Source organism: Hydra viridissima, unplaced genomic scaffold (genome assembly GCF_058129835.1).
Source record: "Hydra viridissima isolate aposymbiotic clone 2 unplaced genomic scaffold, HvirCarnegie_v1 scaffold_6, whole genome shotgun sequence".
In the NCBI taxonomy this organism is placed as follows: Eukaryota; Metazoa; Cnidaria; class Hydrozoa; order Anthoathecata; family Hydridae; genus Hydra; species Hydra viridissima.
Genome location: NW_028324305.1, coordinates 12140242 through 12159649, shown reverse-complemented (window position 1 = coordinate 12159649; position 19408 = coordinate 12140242). Strand labels below are relative to the sequence as shown.

General features: G+C 28.1%; 2 protein-coding genes across 2 annotated transcripts; both read right to left on the bottom strand.

The window, feature by feature from the left end:
- Positions 1–708: 708 nt before the first annotated feature.
- LOC145189919 (tRNA wybutosine-synthesizing protein 4-like) lies at positions 709–8847 on the bottom strand. The gene is made up of 7 exons (XM_090090634.1): positions 6472–8847; positions 5788–6276; positions 5304–5395; positions 4888–5019; positions 2717–2769; positions 2366–2498; positions 709–982 (listed from the first exon to the last, which is right to left on the bottom strand). Exons 1-7 carry the CDS (start codon positions 7388–7390, stop codon positions 815–817), a joined length of 1986 nt encoding a protein of 661 aa, XP_089946760.1. The 5' UTR covers positions 7391–8847; the 3' UTR covers positions 709–814.
- Positions 8838–19401, bottom strand: LOC145190474 (leucine-rich repeat-containing protein 45-like). The gene is made up of 3 exons (XM_080067353.2): positions 18417–19401; positions 14285–14433; positions 8838–10135 (listed from the first exon to the last, which is right to left on the bottom strand). The coding sequence occupies exons 1-3, from the start codon at positions 19063–19065 to the stop codon at positions 8975–8977; spliced, it is 1959 nt and encodes a 652-aa protein (XP_079923479.2). The 5' UTR covers positions 19066–19401; the 3' UTR covers positions 8838–8974.
- Between the last annotated feature and the right edge of the window lie 7 nt (positions 19402–19408).

Below are 19408 nucleotides of genomic sequence, written 5' to 3'. Positions count from 1 at the left end.
AAAACCCCAAAAAAACCAAAAAAACACGTTTTTTTGGGTGAAAAAAACATGACAGCAAAAAAACACGTTTTTTTGCATCTCTAATCATTAACAATCATGTGCAATACTTCAACACTAATTTTGTAGGCCTTAGCCATTTTGGAAAACTTTTGAAATAAAACAAAAGAAGTATTTATTAAAATAACTTAAGCTTTACTTCTGTGGTTCAAACAAAAAAAACTTAAATAATACCAGCCAAAAAAATCAAAAAATAAACTAACAGTGCTAAATAAATCCATAGGTACGAATACTTATTGTGTGAGCAAATACTTTGTATGTATGTATGTATGTATGTATGTATGTATGTATGTATGTATGTATGTATGTATGTATGTATGTATGTATGTATGTATGTATGTATGTATGTATGTATGTATGTATGTATGTATGCATGTATGCATGTATGCATGTATGCATGTATGCATGTATGCATGTATGCATGTATGCATGTATGCATGTATGCATGTATGCATGTATGTATGTATGTATGTATGTATGTATGTATGTATGTATGTATGTATGTATGTATGTATGTATGTATGTATGTATGTATGTATGTATGTATGTATGTATGTATGTATGTATGTATGTATGTATGTACTGCAACCTCTTTGTTGTTACACTATCAGCTAACAATACAAATGCAAACCAGTATGAAGACTCAAAGTCTAAATTAAAATCTCAATCTCTTTGTAACTTTATGTACAAAGTGGTTTTACAATTAAAAATAAACTGCAGATTTTTGAGAGAAAACTGGAATCATGGTAATTTTACATCAGGTTGTTGACAAGTCTTGTGTTAAGTCAATCAGAAATAAATGCTCATTAAAGTGAGTTCCAAAGGAAAAACAATTTCCACCTCCCCCAATAATAACCAATTTGTTTTCGCTTGTTATGATGCTGCAGTGGTTGTGAAGCATGAGTGGATATTCAGGATTAGATGTCTACACAAATTACAAAAACTAACATTAATATTAACATACTATACAGATATGTTACTTATACAGGTTGTAAGCATTTTTAATCTGATAGTAGCATTTAAAGTTTTAAAATTACATTTATACAATTATACTGCGTTAAAATATATAAGCATATCATAACTGTGTATTTGTAACAAACTCTTGAATGACACCAACTATTAAGTCTATAAAATAGTACATATATAATCAATTTTTATTATCTTTTTAATATGCAAGTTTTTACTTTTGGGTTAGCCATAAAGTCATTTTTTTTTCATGCAAATGAAAAACATATACTTTAATTTTGTTTTAACTTTCAATTTAATTATACATCTTGAAAGCTGCTTACTTAACATTATTTAAGAACAGGTAATCATAATTATTTTTTCTAAAACAGATTTAAAACAGAAAAAGAAAAATGAACACTTTAGGTATACTTTGATTTTTTAAAGGAAAGAAGCCTTTCAGGCTTACAGATGAAAAGATTTGTTAAAGTGTCTTAATATGTTCTTTAAATTCTATTCTGGTGGTTATGATGTCAAAAATGAATGCTCAGGAAGACCAGTCAAGACAACAAAATAAAGACAATCCAATCCTATGAACATCAGACAACACAAAAGAGAGGCTAAAGAAGTTTAACATGAAATAGAGAATTGGTAAACATTTAAATAACTTGGTTGAATAATTGTTATTAGGATACCACATAAGTTCAAAAATATTTAAAAGTGAAGTAATAATGCACCAACTCAAATACATTAAAAACAGGTATTCACTAAGAAAAACAGGTATTGAACAAGAAAAACAGGTATTGAACAAGAAAGATTGTATTATCAGTTAAGTGTGATTTCAAAGACTTTTTCAGCTTCTCCTAACATATAAAACAATTAATTTGGAAATGTATTGTTTCCAACTTTATGAACTAAATGATGCTAAGGTGTTGTTTTCCCAGTAAATATTATCGATGGGATCCATTACTACATCTATCATATTCACCAGATATGGTGGAGCCCATCAAACAACTATTTCATTTCTTGCAAAAAACAATTTGAATAGTAAAATCATTAACATTTATGATAATATGACATCAATAAAGATAACAATTTTATAGAAGATAGCAAAAGGTCATTGAATAAAATGGGCAATGTATTATTTAATAATTTATTAGCTTTTATTGTTTTTCGTTACATTATTAGTCTTTTATTTTTATAGAAAAAAAAAATTGGTCAACCCAACATTTTATATTCATGTTTAACAAATTAATTATAAAAAATTAACTTAAATTTTTCAAAAACATTTAAAAGAAATTCAATAGTTACATATTTTACTTGATCTAACAAGCTTTTTGGAATAAATTAAATTGGCTCTTACAGATGAAACCAGAGGCTGCCATACTTCTTTGGATAAAGAGATAAGAAGAATAGGAAGCTGATGATGCTGAGAAGGATCAACACCACCAACAATCACAAGCAAATCACCAACAACATGTGAAGTATGAGAGTAGCTAGAAATATAAGAATGGTTTTCAGATGCAAAAAATTTCATACAATTATTTTTACTTAACAATAAAGATATTAAATACCTTTATCTATAAAATTTCTTCTAAAAATGTTTACATTTGCTAATGGACTTTAATCATAACTAAGGATTTTACAGTTTATGTTTTAAAATAACAAATGTAAAAATTAGATATTTTTAAAATGAAAATATTGCAATGCTGACCGTGTAGGTAGTTTTGGAATGAAATGTATCTCCTTATTAAAAATTCCTTCATCCTGTTCAGAAAGAAAGACATAAATAATTACAGTTAAGAAAAACATTTTTAACCAACTTAGTTAACTATTCAAAAATTAATAACCTTAAAAAGCTCATGTACAAAGTATGCAATTCATAAAAATATGCAATTCAAAAAATGCATTGTAAAATATACATTGTAAAATATAAATTGTGAAATACTGATTTGACTCAAACTTGCTTAACAATAAAAAATTTTAGCTTCTTGATAAATCAACTCAAAAATAAAAATATTCTGACAGAGATTATTAATCGAATATAGAATCTTTGTTAGAAGAGCACTAGGAATACTTAGTCTTTAGGATCTTATGCAATTTACAGAACTTATATTGTGAATTTAAGATTGAAAAATAGTAAGGAATACTGGTTTGATCTGAATCATGCCAGTAAACACAGTCACAGGCAATCTTAAGTAATATTATGACTCAATCAAAAACAAGGCATCCCTTGCATATTGTAAGAAAACTTTTTTACAAATGTTATTCACACCTAACAGTATTTCATTAAAAAAACAACAGTGTAATTCTATTTATTATACATTTTTAAAAGGAATGGAAACTTACTGCAACATAATCAAATATGGCATAATGTGGCATAATAAATGTAGTATAATCAAACGTATCAAAATCAACAAAAATCATTGAAATTCATTGATTAAAGATAATAATAGTCCATTGACAGTACTTTCATTAAAAGGTATTATAAATAAACATTTTTAACTACATTAACTTTAGTTCATTTTATAGATAAAATAAATTAAAGTTAATATAGTAAAAATAAAAATAATAAGAGGGATGGTTTACCACCAAAATTATTTGTTGGGTATCAGATCTTAATTCATTTGTGGTTGAAAAAATAGTCTAACCTATAAATAATGTAGTGAAAAACATTAATTATCAATAATTGGTGCTAAACAGATGTGTATAAAATATGAAGTAATTGGTTTCATTAAAAATCACAAAAGATTTGGTCACCTCCTTAAGACTTCAACAAGAACTGATGTGTTGATCACATGGAAAACAAAGAAAAATTCTTCAAGCCAAATCATTGAAAATCTTAAATTTAATGTTTCAAGTCAAGCTGTAGAGAAGATTTAATTCAAGTGGTTCAATGAGCTGCCTCAAGAAAAGCAAACCATTGATTAGTGGTATAAACAAAGAAAAAAGTTGTTTATTTGCAAAAAAATGTGTATGAACAAGGGTCAGGTGTTTTGAGCTCTGCATTATGGTCTGATGAGAGCTCCAAAAAAGGAGAAGGAGTTTAACCCAGACCTTGTGATAGAAATCTTAAAAAAACTGTTAAACATGGGGGCAGCTCAATTGTGGTTTGGGGATGCTATGCTTTTAATAGTGTGAGAAGGCTGGTGAATATCAAAGGTGTAATGACAGGACAAATGTACAGTGATTTACTTGCTAAAAATTTGCATCAATTTGCTTAAGAATTGCGTGAAATTTCAATTTTTTTTTCAACAAAACAACAACCCCAGACACACAAGCAAAGTGGCACAACAATTCCTTAAGAAAAAAAAAATAGTGAATACCTTAAAATGGCCTCACAAAAAAGAACTTTATAAGGTTCTTAATGAAACTTGGGAAGACTAACAGCTTGTATTGATGTTATGTTAATGCTTGTAAATAGCATACCAAAATGTTTAAAAGCAGTTATAAAAGCAAGGGTTAGTGTAACAAAGTACTAAACTGAAAATTAGACATGATATATTTGCATTTTTAATGATAGTTATTGACAAAACATTATAGTTCATAATCAAAACTTTAATCTTTCTTATTTTTATCACCTTTATCTGTAAATGGATAAAATAAGATACCTAATTTTATTTAATAGAGTTAGTTTTACAATGAGCTAAGAAGAGTTACAAGCATATTTGTCTTTATTTGGAATGACATTTTTCAAAAAACATAACATTATTATCTTTATGTCAATGTTGAATAATTAATTTTTGATTGTTCAAGTTTAAATTTTGTTAAGGATGTTATTTATAATATTGTCAGTGACTGTATAAAGAGCAAATTATACTTTAAGGGAAAATGAAAATAAAGAAAATCTATACATTTGTAGTAGCAAATCATTATAAAGTTTACCTGAATATTCAAGACATTTAAGACACTTAGTGTCTTGCCTTTATCATCTATTCCCCCATACAACACTAAGCTTGTATTCCAAATCTCCATTGAATGAGAATGTCGTGGTACTAACTCTTTATTCAAAATCTCCTAGGAAAATATATACTACTATGTCACTACTACTATGTCACTAAAGTAACATTGTAATTACTGTTTAACTAAGCACCAAATCATTCTGCAAATTAATTTTTAAATGAATAAAAAAGGCGAAATTGTTACAACTTCATTTGGTATTTCTATATATTTGGAGAACTTAAATTTATTAACTATGTATGATTAAATGGTTTTATTTCTATTTATAAAAAACATTAAAACCTTATTTCTTTGGAAACAAGTTTAAAATAATTTTTTAAGGTTACTAAACACAAAAATACCTTTCTCCATTGAAGTGTTTTGGTATTAAAACTTATAAGGTCATTAAATATACAACTATTAGAACCAATCCCACCAAATACATATATTTTGTCTGAAAAATGAAAATACTATCTTTAATCTGTATCTATCCATTTATTAGTAGAATATAGATGCATATACAAACACATATACACATATATTACATACGTTAAATAAATTACACTACAGATCCAGAGAAAATCAAAGTAGGGGGTCAGATGTTTGAAAGCCAGTATAACAATTCAAGAAAAAAAAAAATCACTAATTTCAATTGAAAAAAAAAAGGTCAATTGGAATTAGATACTGTTTATGAAGGGAAAATTACCCCCTAAGGGAGAGCTTCTTTTTGTTTCTTGAAAATGATTTTTTGATACCAAAAAAAGGCTTCACAAAGTGTTTGCCGACCTCTCTGACCACCCCTAAATCTATCAATCCATATATATACACATATATGTAAGTTAATACCTTTTAAGTAAACAGCAGAATGCCTCCACCTACATTTTGGATTGCCATTTTCAGATGCACAAGAGCAGTCATTAAAAATATGAATTGGTTCTAAGTTATCATTTTCTAATTTGTAAATCCCATAAGAACAACATGGTTTTTTAGGTGATAAGCGCCCACCAAAAATAAATACAGTTTGATCATTTAGCAGAACCATTGTATGAAACAGCCGTTTGATATCAGTTTTTATAAATTGCAAACTAGCATTACTGTTCTTGAAGATAAATGCACCAGATAGTTTCTTGTGCTTGTGATCAATATCAACACCAAATCCACCTGTGACAAGTGCAGCATCAGGATTAATTTTAACACATGCATGACCAAATCGCCTAACAAGAACAGATACAAGACTCATTTTTTCAATTGGAATAACTTGATTATTTACTTCAAAATTATCATCAATAATCTGAGTTTTTGGAAATGCTGAGTCAGCAAAATTTATGCAATCACCTAAAAAAGAAACCATTACAGCTAAAAATTTTATAATGCAGCTATAAAACATTCAATTAAAAACAAATATACAGTGAAATAAAACTTAATAATAAAAATAATATTTATATAATTATTATTGTACAATAATATTTATACAAAAATGATAAAATTAAACCAAAGTATTAAAAGGAAAGAACCTTAAAAAAGTTAAACCTTGAAAAGCAGAAACAAGTGCATAATGTGAACATTTCAAATGCCATTCTTCATACTCATCAAATACTTCAAGATTGCTCAAAAACAGTTTTTCTTCAACATAGTTTTCATAAAAAAAGTTCATATCCATTCCTATAGCCAACTTAAAACCAGCATCTACAAGAATCTCTTTGTGTTTTGTAATTGTATTTAATTTGGTAATCCGCTTTAATGGTGATTGAAGCTTACAAAAGTGTTTCACCATCACTTGTCCAAATCCATCATATGGATATACTTGTTCATATATAGATAATTGAGAATTTTTAAAATGATGCTGGATCCATCTCATCAGTTTTTCAGATGCATCATAATCTACATAAGTCAATACACATTCTGAAAAGATCAGTGTTGGAATATTGAAATCAATATTATTTTGCTCTAACAGCATCTTCAGTTTTGTTAAATCAGTAAAATCACAGGGAAGAATAAAATAATCTTTAGAAACAACACAATTGTTTAGACAAATCATATCTTCTACAAGCTCTTTCAATTTATTAGCATTATTAATGATAGTGTGTTTGCGCTGAACAACAGCAGGAAAATCAACTTCATAGTACCGACAGTTTACTAGCAAATGCTTCCATTTTAAGCGAAAAAAAGAACTGTCAAAACCTGCACCAAGAGATATAATTTGCGAACCAGCCATTTCTGAAACATTGGATAAAAATGTTTTTAACACATGGTCAATAGAGATAGCTCGCACATAGTATCCTCGATGAATTAATGGAGATCTGCGTTGAACTTTTTTAACAAAATACTGCAAGAATGGATCATCAAAATATCCAAATTTAGCCATGGATGCTTTGCTAACAATGCTGCTATCATTTGTTTCTTGAACTGGAATATCATTGCTCTTGTGGCTCTTTTCTTTTAAAACCATAATTGCAGCAGAACTTTATAATGGTATTTTAAGACGCAAAAGATTTTACTTTAAATTGTTTAACTACTTACAAGTTTGTAAAACAGAAATTTAAAAGACACATTTGAAATTAAAGCAAGATATTATTTTTGCTGTAAAATGAAAAAAAAAATCTCAATAAAATATTTGAAATAGCTTAAGATATTTAATTACTACTTATTTATTATTTTAATTCTAAAATCTTTTTAAATTTCTCATTTAAAATACCTGAATTATACCAGCATAACTTTTTTTTGTATTTATTCTTTAAAAAGTTATTGATACTGCTACAGTATTGTAATACTTAGAGATTTAGAATTTAAAAATTCTGTAGATACAGCAAATGATATTGAATATAATGTAAAAAATACATCAAGATTGCAGCTTTAAAAACTATGATTAGGGTCAACACAAAAAATTATAGATCAAACAAGATTTGATCAAAAATTTTTATCCTAAAATATGAACAATACTTTATCTTAAAACATAAACTGTTTTTTTGAAGATGTTTTTAATGGCAAGTAGTGTTAAAAACGCTTTGTTTGAAAAGATTTTTTTTAAAAAACTGAGCTGTCAAAATGATAATTGAATTTCATAAAAAGTCTTACTGATTTCTGCACAGTTGTAAAACACTGATCATTGGTACTTTAACAAAATTGGTATTTGACATCATTTATAATTCTGTCAATGGACAGACAAGATTGTCATTTTATTTCTTTTTAGTTTAAACACCTAACAATTATTTTAGGAAATGAAATAATTACAGAAAAAAAATTTTGAAAAAAATTTGGTTGACATCAAAAAACCAAGAAACTTAAGTATGAAGAGCCCAACTTTGATAAAAGAGTGGAGAATTTCAAAGAATTTGCAAAAAAAAAACAGACCCATAATCAAAATTAGGTCTGACACAGGGTGTCCATGTTTAAAACAGAAGACGCATTGATATATATAGGAATTTGGTAAATATTGATATTGTAAGGAGACAATTGTTTAAATAGCAATATTTACAAAAATATCAAAAAAAACTATAAGGATTTTAAATTTGAGAGTGCATCTGAAATTCCTAAATCTTGATTATATAGAATTTACAATAAAGATTTAGGAATTCAGATGCACTATTAATGAAGAGTGATAGCAATGAAAAAAAAACTTTAATAATTTTAAAAGCTGTGATATTGATGGAAACTTTTAAAAAGATAATAAACTGTTTACAATTACCCACATTGATCAATATTTAAATGTACTCATTTAAATAAAATTTAATAATAGATTTAGCTAACAACCTGTAAGCATTTACAATATTTAAAATATATGTAAAAATAAACTCTTACAAAAAACTTTTCAAAAGTTTGTTAAATAATCACGAAAGTATAAATACAGTGTTAATGATTTTTAGAGGCAAACTTTATCATCTTAGTATTTTAATAAATTTGGTTAGGTTAACAATTAATTTAAGGTAATAAATGTTAAAAGTGATTAATAAAACTTTTGATGCCAAAGAATGCAAAATATATCTTTACAAACTGAACATTAAAATCCAATATTCCATAATTGATAAAAAAGTTACTAAGAATTCATTTGGTAAGCTGATTTAGAACTAATAATATAAGTTTGCATGGCAGATTCCAATAGATTGATTCTACGTAGCTCATCTTCTCGTGTGCGTCTTATTTCTTCATCTTTCTTTTTAATTAAGTCTTTTAACTGATGGATTTCATTATCTTTAGATGATTGTAGCAGTTGCATATCAGACAGAAGTCCTTGGAGTTTGGTCTCCAAGTTGTTTATCTTTTCTTTGCATTCAATATTTGCTCTTTTTTCACTGTCATTTAACAAATTTAAACGGTTAACTTCACTTCGGTATTGTAAATCTTTCTGGTTGAGTATTTCTTGTTGTTGTTCATTTTGTGACTTATGAACTTCCAGCTCTTTAAGACAACACTTTAATTGATTTTCTGAATGTGTAAAAGTGGCACTTATTGTGCTCAATTTATTTTGCAACTCATCTTTAGCATTCATTAAGGAGTTTATACGATCTTCATGTTGTTTAAGTTTTAAAGCTTCTTCTTGATTAAATTTTGCTCTTTGAATTAACAAATCTTCTTCATGCTTTAACTTATCTGAAAGTATATGTGACTTTAAAAGGGTAAGTTCTTCTTCAAGACGCACTTTTTCTTCTACAACTCTTTTAAGCTTCTCCTCAAGAACTTTTACTTGCTTTAAGTTTGAGGATGTTTCATCTTCAATTTTCTTATTGTATTTCTCATGAAGTTCAACCAACTCCAGATCAAACATTGACTTCATAATCAGTGAGTTTTTTTCAAGAGTATTTTTTTCTTGATTCATGTCAATAACTTTTATTTCTAATTCTTTTATCTGTGATTTAAGTGAAGAAATTTGTGAATCTTGCTCACTTATATTGCATTTAAAAGCTTTATTCTGCTGTGCAATTTCATCTTTAAGAAGACCTGTTTTAAGGTTATATCTTGAATCTAAATCAGCAAAAGCTTTTTCTTGCTGAAGAACTTGGGCTTTAAGCTCATCTACTAGCTTTTCTGATTTTTCTAACTGTTTTGCAAGTGAAATATTCTCCTCCTTTAAACTATTGTTATCGACTTTAAGATTTTCAAGAGCATGTTTCATTTGCTCTAAATGACCTTTTGTTGTTTCTGTTAAACTCTCGTGCAAGTCTTTCTCTTGTTGAAGTTGGTCAGACAAAGCTAAAACCTTTAAAGAATTAATTAAAAACATGAAATACAAGTAATGATATATATCAGTTATAATTTAAACAGCACAAGAGACGAAAAGTACTAAAAAAATTGCTGTAAACAGCAAAAAATAAATAAATATACATATACACATACATATACAGTCATGGAGTATACAAATGTTTGTTTTGTTATGTTTTTAAATGTAGATCCTGACATAAATAATTTAGTTTTTACTGTTCTAGTTTAGATATTATCAACAACATCACCTAATATTGTCCGTAACTGTGTATATATATTAGGATGTTTCAAATTTTTTCAATTTAGGAAATTCAACTTGCTTGCACCTGGAATGGTTGACTGGGTATATAAAATAATTTTAAACTCAAAAATTTTGATACCAGATGATTTTTAGGGTCCCTGTCAGTCCAATTTGGGTGTAAGAACCTAAGTTAATCTTTAAGGTCCCCACCAGCCCATTTTTCAGAGGGCTGGCGAGGACCTTCAAGATTAAGTTAGAAGGGTTATTTTTTTCTAAATACTACATTTTAGCCCAGCTATCATTTTTAGGTATTGGGCAGAATTAAATATTGATGTGTTTAGTCAGTATAACTGGCAGAAAGTAAGTAAAAACTGATATTTACCTAAAAATGGCATACTACTATTTATAAATGAGACTGATTTGTTCTTTAATTTAGATCAAATTCTTTAAGTAAATAATATACCAAAGCATTTCTATAATTTTTACGTTTCATATAGAAAGGGAACTCAACCTCCCCTAGTCAGGAGGAGGATAATCTTACATGATTTTTAGCAAATATTATAAGACAATATTTTTTACATTATTTAATTTAAATCAAAATATTGTTGAAGCATTTTGAGAAACAAGATGTCAAAATCAAAAAGATTTAAAACAAATGCTTCTCTTTTTGACGAAAAGAGATTTAAGAAGAGTCTACCAGAAATGTATTCTACAAATAAAGAAATTGTTCTCCACTTTCAGTTTAGAAGATCTAGGGATAAAATAACTTCAACACAAAAGACTAATTGCTTGTGTCATTAAACACAATCATATAACAAAATGTTCTGTTCTCAGGAAAAAGCTGCACAACACAAGAGAGGGGTTAAAAGAGCTGCTGAGGAAATACTTTTCCCCATAAAAGTTCACTTTGACGGAGACATTGAGCTTCTTTGGTATTCCAGCTATGGAACTTGGAACTGAAGCTACTCAGTATGGTGCTTTAGCTAAAGTATTGGAAGACTATGGAATGTGTGATGATGTGAAGGGATTATGTTTTGACAAAACTGTAAAGACATTCTGGAACTAATAGCAGGGTTAGCAAAAGACAGGATTCATTTTTACTGGAGCTAGCCTGTAGGAGGCATATTTATGAGCTTTATATCAAACATTACTAGGATGATTAGATGAGATTGGCTCCACTGGCTCTCCTAGACCCTGATTTTTTTGATGTAGAGAGAAAGAACATTGGAAAAACATTATTCTCCAAACTAGTTCCTGATCAGTTTCAACATTCAGAAAAGTTAAACATCTTCAAGGATCTGCACTCTAAATAAGAAACACCACCAGGTCTTGCTCCAATGATTGGAGAGAACTCTTGGTTCATCTTCTGTTTACTGAACCTGACAAAATGAAGGACAAACTTTGGTTAAATACTTTGGCTTTTTGTGGTGCTTTATTGACCAATTCAAAAAGTTTTCTAAATTCATCAATAGACTGGAAGTTGTTAACGACAGCTGTGAAAGGGCTGTAAAGTTTGTTTCAGAGTCAGTGGATAATTTTCACAATGAGGAGGATTGACAGGAACTTTTACTCTCTGTGCAGCAAAGATGAGACCAGCTTGTGGGGCAGCAAGCATATGAAGCAATAGTAAAACAGAAAAAAGATAATGTGATTTAAATCTCATCATAAATTCAATATTTATCTCAATAATATCTTTGTTTTTCTCTAGAAAGTAAATTTCATGTTGAAGCTTCTATTGTTTTGAAAGTAAAGTGGTGAAATATTGATGTTGAAGCTTCTATTTTGTTTACAAATGAACATCTTTATTATAACTCACAACTATATTTTATGCCTCCATCCCTCTCTTCTAAACAGACATTAATAATGTTAGAAATCCTTAGGCAAAAAAAATGAAATCTGTCTTAGTTGCATATAGTAATAAATTATGACATTTACCACCATCCCCTCTACTTAGGGGAGGGCAAGCCCCCTTTTCTGTATGTAAGATGTTAGAAATTGTTAGTTATTTATATAACTTGAGCCAAATAGAACAAAAAAGTCTCAGTTATAAATAGTAATATATCATTTTTAGGTAAATATTGGTTTTTTACTCACTTTCTGCCAGTTATGCTGACTAAGCACATCAATATTTTATTCTGACCACTACCTAAAATTTATAACTGGGCTAAAATGTAGTAATTAGAAAAAAATTACCTTTCTAAGTTAACTTTTAAGGTCCCCGCCAATAATCTGAAGAATAATAGATTATTACACACAAATTGGACTGGCAGGGAACTTAAAAATCCTCTGATATCAAACCTTTTTGGCATAAAATTACTTTAACATACCCAGTCAACCATTCCAAATGTGGGCAAGCTGAATTTCCAAAATTGCTCTCATCTATATAGCCACCTTTATTGGCAATAACTGCTAAACATATTTTTGGTATTCTGCTTCACAAATTTTCCAATTTTTTAAAGTCTACTCTATACCACTCACTTTTAAGTGACTGTTGTATATCTTTTTCACTTTTGGGTATAAATTTTTTGACATTTTTGTTTAATTTATCCTATAAAAATTCAAATTTGAAAGATTGGGTGACTGGCCAAATTATTCTTTCAATCACTTTATCATTTACTAATTTACTTAAATGACTTCTACAAAGTTTCAACACTATTCCACAATCTTTTTTTTCACACTGTTCAAAAACTTCTCTTCAAATTAAAAATTTAAAACTTTGACTCATCAGTTCAAAGAACACATTTCCTGTCATCAACAGTCAATTGTCCATTTTGCTTTGCCCACTGTAGTCTTTTTTTCTTTTTTTGGGGCAGAAGAAATGGTTTCCTTGCAGCTTTTCTACCACCAAGCCCTATTTCCATCAATTACCTATTCATTGTTTATTTAAATATTTTACAATATTTCTACTATTTGTTTTTCACAGGGCAGTTAATAGTCTATTTTTTTTAGAGGTAACAAATTCTTTTGTCTTTAGTAGGTGATTTCAGTAGATGCAATTTGCTGATCTCCAGATCAATTCTTACTGGCCATACTTAATTTTAATTTTTTTTTTGCAATTCATCCCATTAAATATTTTTCTTACTACAATATTGTCATCCCATTAAATATTTTTCTTACTACAAATATTGTCAATCATGTTTCTACTGATAATTCACATTTTCTTGTCATCTTTTATTTTAAAATAAAAATTTTATTAAAAATGACAATATTAGGTTCTTATCAAACTTGACTTTGGCAAAACTATACCATATCTTAAATTTTTGAAATGTAATATGAATGAATAAATAATAGTGTCTACAACCTAAACATCTCGGTCTTAATAACCGCAAGATTTATTTGAAGAATATGTTTAGGTAAAGAAACCATAAACACACACTTGAAATAATATTGTAGCTTTCTCTTAGTAAACACAACGTTGCAATTCTACATTTTTTCTTCTCTCATAAACTCCCCTCTACAAATACTTTGCATTCATTGTATACTTCACAAAAGTACATTAAATATTTTCATAAAAAAACTGCTCAAACTATATTTACAAAAATTTCTTGTTAAAAGTCATTAACACAAGAAAGCTATGTAACTCCAATTCTTTCCACCACTTAATATGATTGCTTCTGTGCAATTCAATTACAAATATGAAAGCATATATTGTTAAACTTATAAACTCTTTTTTTTTTTTACCAATTAAAGCAAGGAATATGAATTTTAGGCATGAAATCAGGTCAGTTCTTTGCTGATGGTTCTACACATGTTTGCACCCTAGTCAAATTTGAAACAATATCTCCAGAACAATCAGTAAAGAACTAACAAAGAAGAACCATCAGCAAAGAACTGAAAATGATGAACCATCTTTATAGAAAGACACTAAATAATACAATCAAAATATAAAACCATAAATAAATATGCCTGTTTGGCTTTTTCTTGTTCAAGAAGCTTCAGCTCATTGTGTAAAGAATGCGCCAATGACTGATGTTGGTAAAATATTGAATGGTAATCAATATTTCGCTGAACTGCTGAAGCAATAGCCTTTAAGGAGTCTGTGGGAATATTGTTACCTTAAAGACGTAGATAAAAAGATCATGCTTTTAGCGTGATGATAGATCTTCCATATAAAAAAATAAAAACAAATACAACTTTAAACAAGTTTATCAAAAAAAATTAATTAAGCCACCCAAATTAAAAAATTGATAAGAAAAAGTATTATATAGAAACATTTTCAATCTTTTTCTTTTTTTTAAATTCTTTTTATTATTATTTTTGAAAAGCTTAAAACAAAACAAAATGGTTTAAAAGTCATAATATTTTCTCCTAAATGAATTTGATTTATTCTGTTTCTGTCAGTCAAAGTTTTAATTTGTACCAAACATAAACCATTATTATAGTTGCTCTTAAAAATCAAATGAGAAATGAAGGTTATAAACTCATAAAAAGAAACTTAAAATTTGTTAATATATTTCTAAAAAAAAATCCATACTTAAAAAAACATGCTTATATGTAAAATGCCTCTACTGCACAACTAACACTTTGTTGACTTTGATTGTCACTTGAACATACAAATTTTCATATTTTAAATACTGTTGAACCATTATCTTGCTCTGTGTAACCCAACCAATGGTTGTACACAATTAAATTCAGTACCTTTACTAATCACTTAAAAACTACTTAACAAAATTTTCTAATTTTTTTGTAGATGGAAGCTAATCTGTTGTTGTATAATAGTCTTGGTGTTAAGTATTGGTTATCATGGTTATTGAGTTAAAATGGAGAATTTAAAGCAATAGGTTGTTCAAAAAAGCTATAAAAACTTTTATGCCAAGAAAACTTGTGCATAATTGAAGATGATGAAAACTATTGCAAAAAAGACTTCATAATTACCAGGTCGGTGGTATGTCACCAACAAACTCAAGTAAAACAAATAAAAAACTTGCTCCTAAGTTCCTTGTATGGCAAGCAATCTGTTTTTGCGGCTTAAAAGATTTTGAGCTTGGATTTATTTATAAAAGAATACTTAAAAAAATCTTTTCCCATTCATTGAAAAGCATGATATGCCCACAATATTTGGGCCTGATTTGGCTGCAATCCACTACACCAAGAAATCTTTAGAATGATATGAATAAAATGGCATCAAAATGGCATCTAAGGAAGCAAATCCTCCGATTTGTTTTGAGAAACAATTTATTGAAAGTTATTGGTCAATTTTTAAAGGAATTTTATTGAAAAGCAAGAAATCAGCTTCAGATGAAGAAGATTTTCAGAAAAGTGGATGGTAGCTTCAAAAAAAATTAACTCAAAGCAAGATCCAGGAGATGATGTCAGGTAATCACAAAAGTATAGTTTCTGTCTAAGCATCTAAATAAAATGTAAAAAAAGGATTGAAATAAATAACTTAGTTAGCTTTATTGTATAATAACTTAGTTAGCTTTGTTGTATAAAAAAATTACAAAAATCTGTTAAGTAGTTTTTGAGTAATTAACAATTAAAGGGTACTGAACTTGATTGTGTTCAACCAACAGTACTTTCAACAAAATAAAAAGAATATGGTGGCAATGATAGAACATTTTTGACCAACGTCTGTTCCAATAGTATGCATTCAACACTTTTCAGTTTATTATTGACTAATAGTGCTTTGTAATGTTAGAATAAATGATACTGAAAATTTTCTTTTTCTATAGTCCAAACTCTTAAAAGTCTATGCTTTGCCAACACTGCCAATCTTCTCATGACTTCTTGTCTTACACTGAGTTAACAAAATATTTAGTTTTAATGATTTTATTTACTTTGTTTGCTCATTTGATTGCATTTGTAATTTCAAAAATCAAAATGTTGCAATGCTCTTTATTCAGGTGATGCAAAAAAGATGAACTTTTGGGTCCTCTAAAACATTCCATTAAAAATATAAAAAATTGAAATGCACAGTAATGATCATTTTAATGATTTTCACTTGTTTACTGAAATAGTGAGTTGGTTACATGTCAACTATTCTAAAGTATTATATGATGTCATACTGACTATGAAATAAACAAACACATTTTAAAAGTTTTAATTTCATCATCTGAAATAAGTGCATTAAGCTGCCATCAAAGATAGATTGAAAGAACTTCTTGACATAGCACACTCTAGTCCATCAGAACATGACTATTAAAGAGGATAAAGACTTATAGCATACACAAGGTTGCCCAAGCAAATGAGAAAGAAACAAATGAAAAGTTACAAATCAGATGAGAAATTGATTCATGAAGAAAATTTTATTTTAAAGGGATCAACTTTTAAAAAAAAGGAAGGGAAACATTTGAAAGACTGTATAAGTTAAAGTCATCAACATTCTATGCAACAGTAGAACCAGTAATTACCTTATAGTCAGTTGAGAAATTTTCAGCTATACAATGACTAATTAGAGTTGCTTGATTTGAGTCAATTTTTTTGTGGTATGATGCCAGCAAAGAATATATCTTTTAAACAGCCAACTGTTCTCCATCATGTCAAGTGGATAGCCATATATCTGCTGAAAATCTAATTAACTGTGACAGACAAATTAAGGATACATGAAATCTCCTTATCCATAAATTGTATATACACAAAAGCCTAGATTACAGTTCCATCAGTCATCTCAGATCCTCAAAATGACCTCTGGCTCATCAAAAGCATACATAAGTTAGCTTGCAAGTACTCAATAGTCAGCAGTAATAGGTGATGAGGAACAATTATCAATCAAGTACAGACAAACAGTTACTGACATAGTAAAATAAAATGAGCAAATGCAATATACAATATAAACATCATTTTAAATGTTACATTAGTAAAAACATGCAATTTTGTATGTACAACTTTGTATAAACCCTACTTTTCATTTTTCAGAGATTTAAAACATTTAGATTTGTTTTTCATTAAATTTTGCCTGAACTGATAGTCATATAGCTTTAACTGACCTATTAAACACACCTGGTTGAAATGTAAAAAGTGTCCCATACCACATCGAACCCAGGTGTTTCAAATAGCTTGGTTTATAACCTCTTTTTAGTGAAAAACAACAACATTAAGTGTATCTGATATTTATCCTACTAGCTTACTCTTAGTTTCAAAGTCTTATTGAACTATAGCTAAGATAACCATATTACTTTTAAAATAAAAGTAGAATAGTGGGATTGAAAAAAAAGGATGATAAAAGAGTAACTGAGTTTATCATTTTTACTATCCAATAATATAATCAATAAAAAGATTTAGCTTAATGCAGAGCCTATACTAACTATCTGATAAAGCTATTTTATGCAGCAAATTTGGATCTTTTAACACTTTGTTAAAAAACTTCTAACACTCCATGTTACAATTTTATCTCAAAACTGTTATTGCTTTTATTGTTTCAACATTTAATCAAGATTTCTTTTTTGTTACATACTGTTCGTAATATATTAAACTGTAGAATATTATAAAAATCTTGAAAATCAATATTTTTTGTTTACTTCGGAAAAAATCTGTACCTATCTATCAGGTATAGGAGCACTTATTTCTTTTATCTAACTGCCTCACCATAAAATATTTTATGGTCCGTGAAGTGAATATAAATGTTTCTTTTGTTTTCAGGGGTGATTTTGTTAAAGCTGTATTTCTTTTCATTTGAGGAATTCCTTAGTTACAGTATGTTCATGAATTGATTGTTTACATAAAAAATTGATATTTAAAGCACTATATTAAGTGAGAGCATAAAAAAATTAAAGCAAATTTGTTTCATATATTGATTCAGCAAACAAAGTAATGAAAATTAAATATTTGAAGAAGTTTTCTATCTATGCAAACAATTTGGATGTGGTAGAAATACTCTTATATGATCACATCTTCATTTTTTAGAACGCTTAATTCATTAAATTGTAAAAGTAGAGGCTGCAACTTTGTAAAGTCAGCCTTACAAAAAAAGAGAAGAACTTCATAATAAAGTTTTATTTTAATGTTTAAAATGTTTATATTTTTCATAATTTATACTTTTAATGCATCTTTTATGAATGGAAATAACTATAAAAGATTTAAAATAAGAAAAGAAAATTACCTGCAAGCTGAAGATTAACAATATACTTGTTATGAGCAAGTGCAGACAAAAGTGATCTTCCACCCAAAACACCAACATTATTCCATCTCAAATCAAGGGCTGACAATGTTTTGTTTCTCTTAAGAGCAGAAGCCAATTCATGGCATCCTTCATGTGAAATTTGATTATTGCTTAAATTCAATATCCTTAATGATGTATTTAGAGAAAGACCTTCTGCTATTTCAGTCACACCTGTATGCAGCATTCCAATTGCATTCCATTCTAGAGATAGCTCTTCCAGTGTTACTGATCTTTTTAGCAACTTTCCAATAAGATTAGCACTACCACTTCGGATATTGTTGCCTTTTAGATCCAGAAACTTAATCACTTTGTTGAATATAAGTGCATCAATTAAAACTTTTAAAGCTTCATCTGACAAGAGACAATCTCCAAAATAATATGCTGTAAAATATTGATCTAATGCAATGCATTTAGCAAAGACGCTGCAGTCACTGGCAGATAAATTACTGCCTGAAAGCTGCAAGGCAGGATTTCCATCATGTGCATCATTTGAGTTTGTACCACTTCTCAATGCATTTAAAATACTATCATTTGGTTGTAATTTAAAATCTTTACAAGAATGGAGATATTTCAGAATGAATGAATCCATAATTTTTATACCTTAAATTAGCTTTAAAAAATAAATTAATAAATAAGGCTTGATATTAAGTAGCATTAAGGTCTCCAAACTTTAAAAGAAAGAGGTGCAGATTTAGTAGAATTATAGAATATCAAAGAATTGTTTAAAAAATCATACACCATAGCAATTTAACTAAACTTTTTTTGAGGTAATAAAATTGGTTTGAGTTAATAATATTTCTTTTTTTTTTTTTTTTTTTTTTTTCTATAATTAACAAAGTTGTAGTAACCTTATTTTGTAAAAAATGTAAAAAATTAAAAAATATTAACTTGTCGCGCCAAATATAATTGTTTACATAATGTGACCGTTTAAA

Coding starts and splice junctions, on each gene's coding strand:
- LOC145190474 (XM_080067353.2), bottom strand. CDS start 19,065: ATGGATTCATTCATTCTGAAATATCTCCATTCTTGTAAAGATTTTAAA. Junction 14,434..18,416: donor TGTTAATCTTCAGCTTGCAG/GTAATTTTCTTT, acceptor TACGTCTTTAAG/GTAACAATATTCCCACAGAC. Junction 10,136..14,284: donor AACAAGAAAAAGCCAAACAG/GCATATTTATTT, acceptor AATTCTTTAAAG/GTTTTAGCTTTGTCTGACCA.
- LOC145189919 (XM_090090634.1), bottom strand. CDS start 7,390: ATGGTTTTAAAAGAAAAGAGCCACAAGAGCAATGATATTCCAGTTCAA. Junction 2,499..2,716: donor ATTCCAAAACTACCTACACG/GTCAGCATTGCA, acceptor TTATATTTCTAG/CTACTCTCATACTTCACATG. Junction 983..2,365: donor GGCAGCCTCTGGTTTCATCT/GTAAGAGCCAAT, acceptor TAATTTGTGTAG/ACATCTAATCCTGAATATCC.